The following is a 13,795-nucleotide window of genomic DNA, read 5'->3' as shown; positions in this document are numbered from 1 at the left end:
TCTATTCATCCATCCATCCATCCACTCACCCATCCATCCATCCATCCATCCAACTATCCACCTACCCAACCACTCATCCACCCATCTATTCATCCATCCATCCACTCACCCATCCATCCATCCATCCAACTATCCACCTACCCAACCACTCACCCATCTATTTATTCATCCATCCATTTACCCATCCATCCATCCATCCATCCATCCATCACAAATTAAAGATAGAAATAAGGAAATAAATACAGTTTTGCCCTCTTCACTTGTACGTCATGTTATGAGATATTCTAAAAGTAAAATAAATTAATATACCGGTATGTGTATATACAGAGTGAGTCTTAATATGTGGGACCCACGTCACCAGGGGTGAGGACACAACAAAACAATGAAAAAAGCTATATGAAGGGGTTATTTTAATAGTGGTACAATGACTCTTTCTGTCAAATTGGAGTTAACCACACTTTCAGGTTCACAAAATATGTCCATTCTTTTTATTATGAAAGTGGTACAGCTCCAACTTCCTTCTACTGCCAACAGAGTGTACCATAATGCAGGCATCTTAGATAACCCTACAAGAAAATTATTTTAATAACAGTATAACTCCACTGTGTTCCATGCTAAGCCGAAATAAGTGATTCCAAAGATATTTTGAGTGATTCCAATGATATTGATGATCAAGATCTTGATCCAAAGTATAAAATATCCATTTCTATACTGAAATCCAGCCTCTTTTTAATTAAACAATTATTCTGGTACATCTCCAAAGAGTTGCCTTGGATTTATCAATCGTACATTGAAACTTTTTATTTGAATAGTGGTATACCTCCATTATCCCCCCCTTATTAGACATGTTCCATATAATATTCATAATCCCCAAGCATAGGAACGTAGCTTAATCTCTGACAAGAAAGAATGAACTATTATTTTTCAAATATTTCACATCCTCAATTTTCTGTAGGTACACATTTAACTTTAAGACTCCATATCTCAAAATCAATGTAAATAGAGGTGTACCATTATTAAAATAACGCCTTCATATGAACATCTGTCCATTTGTACTGCGTTTCCGAGTTATCAGTACAGTTTTGTTGCAGTAATGATAGAGATGCTTAACATTACAGAAAATGCTCAAAATGACTTTTTGTGGCTTGAATGCAAGCATGCAGTCGTCGTCCTGTAGAATCCCGCATTCTTTCAAATAAAAATCCAGTGGGTTTAAGTCTGGGGAACGCGCAGGTCATCGAGTGGGTCCTGCACGTTCTATCCATTTGTCAGGAAATAGTTCATTTAACGTATTTCTGGATTTTTATTTGTGGGGCCATCTGAAAGAACTTGTGTACTCAGAACTCATTCTCATCGTTGAAATATTTCGTCAGTGTATACAAGATGGCTGCCAACAAACCCAACGAACACCTAGTACATTTGGGTCCCACATAATAATATTCACTCTGTATGGAGACAAAGTGTGTTAATTAGGATATATAATAAATTTATTACAGCTTAAGGAACAATCACATTCCAGTCGGAAATACAAAACTACTCTGGAAGCGAAGCTAGAGGAAGACCTCTCAGCTACACCAAAGAGAAAAGGATCAATTGATGTACATGTGGAAGTACAAACAATTCCGGTTACGGAAGCAACGACGTTAAGAACGGAAGGTAAATATACTGTTGAATGTGGATATATGGTTTGATGTAATTGTTTGAATTGTGTAAGAATGTTTGCTTGTAAGCCATCCGCCAACAGAACTATATAGACCTGCACTGGTAATTAAATCACTGACATTGATAATCCAGTTCTGAAGAGGATAGGGGAGAGTCGGGTAGTATCGGACATCGGGTAGTATCGGACAATGCATTTCTTTCATCTACTACCATATGGTAGTATCTGAATGACATGGTTACGTTTCTCTATGCAACATCACAGAAATCCACACATGTGGAGTAACGGTCAGCGCGTCTGGCTGCGAAACCAGATGGCCCGGGTTCGAAGCCCGGTTGGGGCAAGTTACCTGGTTGAGGTTTTTTCCGGGGTTTTCCCTCAACCCAATACGAGCAAATGCTGGGTAACTTTCGGTGCTGGACCCCGGACTCATTTCACCGGCATTATCACCTTCATATCATTCAGACGCTAAATAACCTAGAAGTTGATACAGCGTCGTAAAATAACCCAATAAAATAAATAAACATCACAGAAACGTAACCATGTCAATCAGGTACTATCATCGTGTGGCAGATGAAAGAAACTCACTGTCCGATATTACCCGATGTCCGATACTACCCGACCCTCCCCTAATGTTTGAACGAGCTTGCATTCTTTTCAGCAACCAAAGCACCACACGAACACATTTCACATCTCAAGAAGAATCACAAAGTCGTTGTAAATATGGAGGAAGTAAATTTCAGCGAAGCCACAGAGGAAGATCCTGGACGACCCAACGGTGCCATCCTTTCACTTGCACTAGGTCAGATTCTGAAATCTTTATTTTCTGGTTATACAAAGTACAAGGCGTGTTCTTAAAGTAAGTTCCGTTTTCAATTACAGCCGTCGCATCGCTGCAATCGTTATTTTGCGCATGCGTGTTTTCTTCTTCAGTCCTCAGGCAAGCTGTGCATGCAGTTTCAGAGCTTCAGTCCGTGTGTGTCAGTCTTGCGATGGTGACTAATAATTGCGAGCGAGAGCTCTTTTATGCCCGCTGCGCGCGCGCGGAGCTCTTTTACCTGTAAACATTGCTAAAGGATGTACAGATCTTAGAACACAGCGCATCATGACGGAACGGAAGCGCTTGAAGCTTTCCAGGAAGAGTGGAAGATACAATATTTATGCTTCGAACATGGTGATGAAGTCCAGTGTTTGTTGTGTAAAAAAAAAATATCATTTACAAAAAAGCAACATAAAACGGCATTATGAGACGCAACATTAAAAAAAAAATAGGCATTATTCGGGAGAAGAGAGAAATAAATTCATTTCGGAATTGACATCGAAGATAAATTAATTTACATTTGGGTCAGTAGAAATTTATCTAGATTCTTTTTATTTATTTATTTTAAATGTATTGTTGATGTTTTATTTGTTGCTTGTTTCTGGATATTTACTTTTATTAGACTACATGTTTCTTTAATTTAGAAATAATATTTTATCTCAGATTGCACTTTAACTTATACTATTACTAAGCACAAAAAGCTGATTCACTTTTATTCCAATAACTATTTTCAAGATTTTTAGCAAATATGAACTAAACATTTTGAAAACTTTGATGCAAGGAGCTTTTTTAGTAACGTCAATATAAAATATAATTAAAAATATAATTTCAAAACTATTAGACTTAATTGCATCAAATTTTGTACAGATGATATTATTATATATCTGTTTATATAGTTTAAATTTCACAAATTTTGGCCTAAAATTGTAGAAGTTTTAAAAATCATACATATCCCCTAAAAATTACGATGGCTCTCAATATCTTAATTTAATCAATTTGTTCTTTCGTGTTACGTGCATCTCACAAATCACTCTAAGAAAACTCATTACATAATCACGACTGGAGAGTAAGGACTACATTTTCACAATCACACAATCAATATACTCTATTTCAATCAATATTGTCATTACTTTTTCAACAAATATTCAAAAGTACTTAGAGATCACACACGTCGACCAGGTAGATCCTAGTAGTTTCTCCTAAGTAATGAAGTGAAGTATTTACATAATAAATAATTGCTTTTAACAAGAAAATTGTTTACAAATAATTAACTTTTCCTATTTCTCTTTTTTTGTTCCTAAAGCACCCTTCCCTTTGCGATTTGTTTATATATGTATATGTATATTAAATAACTGAATAATTAGCCCTATTACATACCAGAAATTTAGTAACGTAAGTCATTGTAATGATTGCTGCCTTTATTCGCTGCATGTGCATGTACATCCCTGTTGTCTACGTTACGACGCTATGTAGTGGATGCGCTATGCGCTCGTGATCAAGGTCGAGCTCTTCTACCATGATTGGGAGCTAATATCGTCTCATCCCTGGTGTGTGTGGTTAGTTGTGACCAGTTGAAATGTTTAAAGTGATCGAGCACCCCGCCGACTGTGAGATGCGCTCTGTTATCCGTTTCTTGAATGCGAGAAACATCAAACCAGCTGACATTCATCGTCAACTTTGTGAGGTGTATGGGGATGATGTCATTAGTGATGAATGGTCAGGAGATGGGTTAGGAAGTTCAACGAGGGCCGCGTCTCTGTGCATGACGAGCAGCGTACCGGTCGGCCATCTTTGATCAATGACGATTTGGTGCGTGCTGTCGATGAAAAAATTCATGAGGACAGGAGGTTCAGGATTTCTTCGCTTTCCTTGAATTTTCCACAAATGTCGCAGAGTGTTCTCTACAAAATTGTGACAGATCGATTACGATATCGAAAATTGTGCTCATGATGGGTACCCAAGATGCTCACCGAGGAACACAGAACCAAACGAGCTTCCAATGCATTGAGCTTTCTCACACGTTACAGTGAGCAAGGCGATGAGTTTCCTGACCATATCACAGTCTACTATATACAGTCGCGAAGCTTGAGGTGATTTTTTGCAAATCTCGTGATAAAGCGCTCCAAGCCGTTAGCAACTGGAAACAATAGACTGTCCACGGTCGACTTTGGACTGAATCATATTTCCATCGAGTGCTAGCTCGTTGCGTATTTCACATTGATGCTTGTGAAATGTTCGTTATTGGTTGTAATGAAAATGTTAATGGCTAAAATACAATAATTGGAATAATATTTCACTAGAGACGTAGAAAAATTAAGTTTGTTTTAATGAAATTTATTGATCACGTTTTATTTTCAATTCTGGTGGGATTATTATTGCTTAGGCCTACTTTCTTTTTTTCAAAGGATATGTTTTTAATTATAGCTGTTAATTTTGTTGTTATTTTTATTTGTTACTTTATTAGAGACGTAGAAAAAGTCTGTTACAATAAAATTTATTGATGACGTTTTATTTCCAATTCTGGTGTGATTATTATTGCTTAACCTAATCCCACTTTGTTAACTACGTAAGCCTACACTACAAGTACCGGTACACGTAAGTTACTCCATTAATTCATATTTCCATTATTATTGTTGTAAAGGGAAATGCAAATTAATATTTATTGATTTCATAGTTAATTATCGCTATAATCTTGAATGAGTGAAGCGATTATAGTAAATTTCAGTTCGTTTTGCACAAACAAAAATTATATGAACCTATTTCTTGCAGGTATCTTCGAGTTTATGGTGGAATTTAATATACTTCATTAAAATAATAAATGAACTTTATGCATTTAATATTTCAATAATGGAAGGAAGGTGTTAATTTTTCCAAAAGAACACGACAACGAAAGTGTAACATATTTTGTCGGCTGCTAGGAGAGAGATCTGCGATGATGAGGCGATAGTAGCGATCCTAGTGGTGGGCAACTATCCATATTTGCATTTTTACTACATATTGAGCTTCGCGACTGTATATAGTAGTCTGTGACCATATCGTGACAGGTGACGAGACTTGGGTGTCTCACATGACACCTGAATCGAAGCAGCAGTCCATGGAATGGAGGCACACTGCATCGCCAAGGAAAAAGAAATTCAAACAAACCATGTCAACACGCAAGATCATGTGCACTGTTTTTTGGGACAGAAAAGGAGTCCTACTCATCTGATTCTTGCCTCGGGGTGAAACCATTAATAGAGAAACCTATTGTCAGACCTTGAAGAAGCTTCGTCGCACAATTCAGAACAAGAGACGTGGGATGCTGACCGACGGAGTTGTGTTGCTTCATGACAACGCTCGGCCACACACAGCTCGTGACACCCAGAATCTCATCTCGAAATTTGGCTGGGAACAAATTGACCATCCCCCCTACAGTTCGGATTTGGCTCCGAGTGACTTTCATCTCTTCCTACATCTCAAGAAGTTCCTCGGTGGTCAATGTTTTGATGGCGACGACGAAGTGAAAACAGCAGTGCGGGAGTGGTTCGCATCGCAATTCTACAATGAGGGGATAGAAAGACTTGTGCCACGACTCGATAAATGCCTCAATAATGGTGGAGATTATGTTGAGAAGTAACTGAAGTGTGGGTAATACAATACAACAAAAATGGTTTGTAAATATCTTCCCGTTTACTTACTACACCCTTTTGGAACTTGCTTTAAAAACACGCCTCGTATGATAATTTATAGAGATATGTTAACATGACGAAAAAGGAAATAAAAAATATCTTACACCATCTCAACCTACAAATTCCATATTGTCTCATTGGGATGCGAAATCAGATCTTTTATGTGTACAATCAGAGTTATAGCTATTTGACTGATAGGAAAAATGTCAATTTCTTATATTATATTTTCATCTTTTATTCAAATTATTAAAAAGCAAAAACTCAAGTACGAAAAAAATTTGGATCATTGATTTCCAATGACAACTAAATCATTGCCCTACTTATCTAGATGGAACTTAATTGATTCCATTTAAAATAATACTAGCGGCTTGTGCAGCAAATGCTGCAAACTAAGTTCATTAGATGTTACAAATGAAAATTTTTCAGATCTACAGTATTTTGAATGAAGAATACCAGATATTTTGAGAGTTATTTGCGTCTGTAATAATGAAACATACTCCTTCCGAATGTTTTTTTTTTTTTTCATTGAATCTATCCAACTTCAGTTTTTGAGTTTCAGCGCGAAAACGCAAGTAACAATGTCAGAACGATCAGTGGGTTTTTCATGTGGGAGTAAAGCAATAGCTATTTCAGGTCATTGTGGATTGTAAGTCGGGTTTGCTATGCTTTCGAACAATAGACATAGCATCTTGATATAGCTGCTGCATGTAGAGCTTGAAATGTAGAGGGTAAAATCATTTTATCCTGCTAAGAGATCTTGCTGAAATGATCGGGAGACTACACAATTTTGAGGCTTCTTATTTTATCAGTAACTAATACCTTTTGGTCTTTCCTTAGGAATTGTAATTTTTGCGCTCTCTCGAGCCAATACTGAAGAGAATGACGCATATAAGTATTTACACCACACCGCCATTAAGTATATGAAAAAGACCCAACCTCACTTGAATAATAACTATAAAAATGCTTGATTTTTAATAACAATATTATTATCTTACGTAATTTTTGTAGTTATATATACTATACAGCCACCACTCAGTAAATTACAGAAATGAAGATCTAATTTAAGATATTCTCTACAGCTACTTACATAACCCCAAAACGTTTCACTTTCATATCATCACTACAGCATTAATATGTATAATTAATGAAAAGGCATCAACTATAATAATATTTCATTTCTAATGGTAATAATGTCATCAAACCACCTCAAATTTTGTACATTTTAATGTCCAATACACAGCTGTACTCAGAAAATTACATACCACAGAATCAGACCTGTGAATTATTTTTAGTAAGTCTTGAAGATTTTAATAACCAATGAATTTGAGCTCAAATATATCAGCAATCCTGCAGGTCATGGCCTTCGTGTAATATCCTATTGTTTATTGTAGTGTGTATTGTTTTATTTTGAAAAGCCATATTTCTCAGAACTGACGACAGATGGACTTTGAAAAATAGGAAAATGATGTAGGAAAATTGACATTTCACTGAAAACTGCTATTTTTCTGAAAAATTTTGGGTTCTAAGGTTCAAAATGACAGGTCATTTATTAAAATCTATTCAGCCGTTTTCCCGCAATTTTCATTACCAGTTCATATTATATATATAGATATGCACATCATACTTATACAAAGTGAACCGTAAGTAATGGAACAGAATATCAAGACCAATTAATTGTGAAATAGAATTAAATATTTAAAATCTAATGATTTCTGTTCCAGGATTATGCATCACAGGCATAATGGTTGTACTGATTGGCTGTCGGTTACGAGTGGTAAGAAGGCGACTTCGACGTGGTGGCAAGTCACCATATGCACACGATGCTGACTACTTAGTTAACGGGATGTATTTGTAGTATGTCCACGTATTCTTACATCAGTGTTGAAACCAAAGACTCCTTTGTGGAGAGAAATCTGTTAGAATTTTTTTAAGATCATTCTGTTAATAAATAAACAAAAAAACAGAAGACTGTAGAGTAATTAATTACAGTGTTCAATATGTATGAAAGTGATTTTTATGTGCGTTAATAAAAATTAAATAATAATTCTATTTAATGTAATTTATATTATACACAAATATGTATGTTGTATTTACCTTGAAAATATTTTTTATCAAATTTTAAGTGTTTTATGTTAGTTTATGTGTGATATAGTCGCAAGTGACTTTTACAGATACGTGTGTAATAATTTTGGTAATTGCGGTCATCTGAGTTATGTTTTTTTATGTTAAACAAGAACATAAACTATATAGTCAAAGCATAGACAATGTGACATAGTTGTGGTACTGTTGTTGAGTGTTTTATTTGTTAACAGATAAATTCATATTTTAACAATGTTTCCCAAACTTATTTAGCTGTGAAATCTTTTATGTTAAGCAAACAATGATAAATTTTGAATACAATGAAACTAAAATCCGTATTATTACCAGTAATTCTTAACTGAGAATAGGCCTAATCTGAATTCTAAATTTAAAATGTTTGTTATATGCAGGCACTGTAAAACTGGAAGTAATCATTGAACGATCACTTTAGGCAAATGATGGAAATTTTAAGGTTAGCTAAATTTAGTTTGGGAATCTTTGTTTTACAAGTACATTGGCTCCAAAAACTATTAGCACACTCCATTTTGTTGTAGTACTGGGTTCAATTGAAGATAATTGAAAATGCAGTTGATATAATATATATGGGCAAAAATAAGGTAGTTAAACGATTTTAATTATTGAAATTATTCAATGACACGATAAACAAACTTTCTAGAAATTAATTTCAATACTATAATCACAAAAAAATTATTGGCAGAGTGACACCATTGTATGTTTCTGTTATTTAAACTGCATTAAACACAAGGTCATGTTTCTGTATCTTAACTAAGGGTTGTTTACCAGTCAGTCGTAAGTCTGGTGTGGCAGTGATCGGTACTGTCAACATGAGACTGAAGAAAGGTGAACATTCATCCTCTGTGTTCCTGCTCTCACAAAGAAAACGTTACAGAGAGATACATAGACTACTTTGTATAAGCGGTGAAGTTTTAGTTTGGTATTGCCAGTATAGGGAATTAAAAACAAACACTGAAAATACCTTAGTTTTGTAGTGTGGAGTAGTAGAAACTCGATGTGATCACTGGGAGAGCAGTGGTGCCACCCACCCACCCTAAATAGGTTCCTTACTTATATAGGAAAATCGTCGTACTTGAAGGAAGAAGGCGGCCATATTCCATCGTTGTGACGTTATTTGAGGTGGAGTGGGAGAATGATTGCCAACTGTGGTAACCATTCATATTATCTTACACACCTAACCTAACCTAACCTAACCTAACGTGCTACACACCTATTGCAACATTCCTAACGTTTAGCACACCTGTTGTAACATTCCTCACAGTTTCATTTCGTTTGCCGATATTGGCATCCCTGCTACACCTGTACCATATCGTCTGCTGGAATTCTGAGTCATCTAGTGGAAGTGAAGTGAAACTGCGACTCTGTTAATTACGTTTCCGAAGTTGTTTCTGTGTTATCTGCAAGAATTATTGTGTCATTATAGTGATAATTGCATTTATATTGTACAATAAAAATTGAAATGTGTCGTGGCTGAGATAAAAGTGTTCTAAATTGATTTCCAGCGCCACAATCCCAGTGATAAACGTGTGAATATTTGTTAGGAGTCCGTTGGAAGTGGCCGTAGGAAACTAAAACTTGACCATATAAGCTTCTCTACTGTAGGGTGTATAATACATAAACACAGAGAACAAGGATCCACACGAAACAAGCAAAGATCTAGTCACCCATGAAAAAGAGAAAAGAACCATCATACGTTTAGCCCAAAAGAAATCTACAAAAAGTGCTGCCTCTTTAGCTGTTGACATCGCAACACATCTAACAACATGTTAAGTGTTCAAGCGGTACAGAATGTTTTGAACAGTGCTGATATTCATGGCAGGTCTTTCAGCAAAATCCATAAATTTCCGAGGTAAACAGGAAGAAACGTCTTGAGTTTGTCAAGAAATATTGTGGAAATTCTGGGACACTGTCATATTCTCAGATGAGTCGAAGTTTAACTTGTTTGGTTCTGGAGGACGGAAGGAAGTGTGGCGAAAACCTAACACAGAATTAAAAAAGAAACGTCCTGAGTTTGCCAAGGAATATTATGGAAATTCTGGGACACTGTCATATTCTCAGATGAGTCCAAGTTCAACTTGTTTGGTTCTGGAGGACGGAAGGAAGTGTGGCGAAAACCTAACACAGAATTAAAAAAGAAACGTCCTGAGTTTGCCAAGGAATATTATGGAAATTCTGGGACACTGTCATATTCTCAGATGAGTCCAAGTTCAACTTGTTTGGTTCTGGAGGACGGAAGGAAGTGTGGCGAAAACCTAACACAGAATTAAAAAAGAAACGTCCTGAGTTTGCCAAGGAATATTATGGAAATTCTGGGACACTGTCATATTCTCAGATGAGTCCAAGTTCAACTTGTTTGGTTCTGGAGGACGGAAGGAAGTGTGGCGAAAACCTAACACAGAATTAAAAAAGAAACGTCCTGAGTTTGCCAAGGAATATTATGGAAATTCTGGGACACTGTCATATTCTCAGATGAGTCCAAGTTCAACTTGTTTGGTTCTGGAGGACGGAAGGAAGTGTGGCGAAAACCTAACACAGAATTAAAAAAGAAACGTCCTGAGTTTGCCAAGGAATATTATGGAAATTCTGGGACACTGTCATATTCTCAGATGAGTCCAAGTTCAACTTGTTTGGTTCTGGAGGACGGAAGGAAGTGTGGCGAAAACCTAACACAGAATTAAAAAAGAAACGTCCTGAGTTTGCCAAGGAATATTATGGAAATTCTGGGACACTGTCATATTCTCAGATGAGTCCAAGTTCAACTTGTTTGGTTCTGGAGGACGGAAGGAAGTGTGGCGAAAACCTAACACAGAATTAAAAAAGAAACTTCTTGAGTTTGCCAAGGAATATTATGGAAATTCTGGGACACTCATATTCTCAGACGAGTCGAAATTCAACTTGTTTGGTTCTGGAGGACGGAAGGAAGTGTGGCGAAAACCTAACACAGAATTAAAAAAGAAACGTCCTGAGTTTGCCAAGGAATATTATGGAAATTCTGGGACACTGTCATATTCTCAGATGAGTCCAAGTTCAACTTGTTTGGTTCTGGAGGACGGAAGGAAGTGTGGCGAAAACCTAACACAGAATTAAAAAAGAAACGTCCTGAGTTTGCCAAGGAATACTATGGAAATTCTGGGACACTGTCATATTCTCAGATGAGTCCAAGTTCAACTTGTTTGGTTCTGGAGGACGGAAGGAAGTGTGGCGAAAACCTAACACAGAATTAAAAAAGAAACGTCCTGAGTTTGCCAAGGAATATTATGGAAATTCTGGGACACTGTCATATTCTCAGATGAGTCCAAGTTCAACTTGTTTGGTTCTGGAGGACGGAAGGAAGTGTGGCGAAAACCTAACACAGAATTAAAAAAGAAACGTCCTGAGTTTGCCAAGGAATATTATGGAAATTCTGGGACACTGTCATATTCTCAGATGAGTCCAAGTTCAACTTGTTTGGTTCTGGAGGACGGAAGGAAGTGTGGCGAAAACCTAACACAGAATTAAAAAAGAAACTTCTTGAGTTTGCCAAGGAATATTATGGAAATTCTGGGACACTCATATTCTCAGACGAGTCGAAATTCAACTTGTTTGGTTCTGGAGGACGGAAGGAAGTGTGGCGAAAACCTAACACAGAATTAAAAAAGAAACGTCCTGAGTTTGCCAAGGAATATTATGGAAATTCTGGGACACTCATATTCTCAGACGAGTCGAAATTCAACTTGTTTGGTTCTGGAGGACAGAAGAAAGTGTGGCGAAAACCTAACACAGAATTAAAAAAGAAACGTCTTGAGTTTACCAAGGAATATTATGGAAATTCTGGGACACTCATATTCTCAGACGAGTCGAAATTCAACTTGTTTGGTTCTGGAGGACAGAAGAAAGTGTGGCGAAAACCTAACACAGAATTAAAAAAAGAAACGTCTTGAGTTTACCAAGGAATATTATGGAAATTCTGGGACACTCATATTCTCAGAAGAGTCGAAATTCAACTTGTTTGGTTCTGGAGGACGGAAGAAAGTGGCGAAAACCTAACACAGAATTAAAACAACAACAACACATAGCTCCAATAGTAAAACATGGAGGTGGACATGTTATGGTTTGGAGGCGCATAACACCTAGGGAGTTAGAAATCTGGCCTTTAACGATGGTGAAATTGATCAGTACAAATTCATTGGTCTGTTGCGGGATATTTTGTCCAACAGTGTGCACAAGCTCAGCCTGGATGGGATCTTCCGTTTCCAACAAGATAACGACCCCAAACTCACTGCTATAGAAACAAGAGAGTGGCTACTATATAATTCCTTCAGAAGACTTCTTACTCCACCACAGAGACCAAATTTGAATCTGAATATTTGTGGGAATATCTTGGAAGAGAAAGTGAAAGCACCGATCATCTAATAAGGAAGAGTTTAAGAGGGTTCTTGGATGTGTGATTTGAAATTTCCCCTGAAATGACGAGAAATTTGGTTCATTCAATGCCGAGACGTCTGGAAGCTGTCATTTGCGCTAATGACTTGCATACAGGATAGCCTACTGAAAATACAGAGATCTATTATATACATTAGTATAATGTGCCAATACTTTTTTTGAAATCAGGAAATTGATTTTCTTTTGTAAATAATTATTTTGTGTTATTGTTGTGATTTCTGTGAAAGATTTTTAGTTTTCCATTACATTAAGGAAAAAAAAAATATTTTCTTAAACCTGCCCTTTACATACACAGATCTTAAAGGTAAAACATTGAGTGTGCCAATACTTTTTGGTCCAGTGTACATGAGACTAAAAGCATTAAAATGTTTACATTAAGATTTTATAATGTGTCATTTCCTTTACTGCACATAATTTTATTTTATTGCTTGTAGTCTCAAGTAACTGTAGAGAGGTACAGTCTAAACTACAGTACGGTACTCAAGAATTCTGCTGAACCTAGTTACCATGTACAACACATACTGTAAGTAGTTCAACGATTTTTGCTGATAGGTTAAGTTAACTTTCTGATTAATATTGTTTTCTCCGTGCTGTATATCAAGCAGGTTATGAAGAATACTACATTTCTATCCAGTACAGGAATGTATTATTTTGTAACTCACTGTCTATACTTCCATTATGTAATAAGTAATAAGAAAACAATATGATAGCATAACAGATTGAACCTGTTGTTAACCAATGATATAAGAAAACTCTTGAAGTTAGGTTATGTACATCAATGATTATTAAATTCCTGATAAAGAACTGATGTCCCTAACACTGAACAACATTGTGATATTAATTCATTGCTCGATGCTTGAGACTTTCAGAGCTGAATGTGACATATGAAGTAAATAATAGGCTGTGCCTCTGAACAAAAGACACATGATCACAGGATTTATGCATCCATATGGAGTAACTATCAAGTTATTGTTATGATGTTTTAATATTAGTAACTATAATGACAGTGAAAATATTTAACTTGAAAACCAATTTGTAAAATACAAGAAAAATGTATCTGGAAGGAAATAAATTAACTGAAATCTGTGAAATTTTATTTATGACATTGAG

At 36.2% G+C, this 13,795-nt stretch overlaps 1 protein-coding gene across 5 annotated transcripts in view; it reads left to right on the top strand.

The window, feature by feature from the left end:
• Positions 1–12,801, top strand: part of LOC138700327 (uncharacterized) — a 327,656-nt gene extending 314,855 nt beyond the window's left edge. For all 5 annotated transcript variants that reach the window (XM_069826878.1, XM_069826876.1, XM_069826875.1 and 2 more), the window contains 3 exons: positions 1,497–1,656; positions 2,322–2,462; positions 7,870–12,801. In XM_069826878.1, the coding sequence (XP_069682979.1) occupies positions 1,497–1,656; positions 2,322–2,462; positions 7,870–8,003 (435 nt within the window). In that variant the 3' untranslated portion in view covers positions 8,004–12,801. The remainder of the gene's footprint in view (positions 1–1,496; positions 1,657–2,321; positions 2,463–7,869) is intronic.
• The last annotated feature ends 994 nt before the right edge of the window (positions 12,802–13,795 follow it).

This window comes from Periplaneta americana, chromosome 5 (assembly GCF_040183065.1).
Source record: "Periplaneta americana isolate PAMFEO1 chromosome 5, P.americana_PAMFEO1_priV1, whole genome shotgun sequence".
Taxonomy (NCBI): Eukaryota; Metazoa; Arthropoda; class Insecta; order Blattodea; family Blattidae; genus Periplaneta; species Periplaneta americana.
The sequence above is the reverse complement of the archived record's forward strand: the minus strand, read 5'-3'. Positions and strand labels throughout refer to the sequence as shown.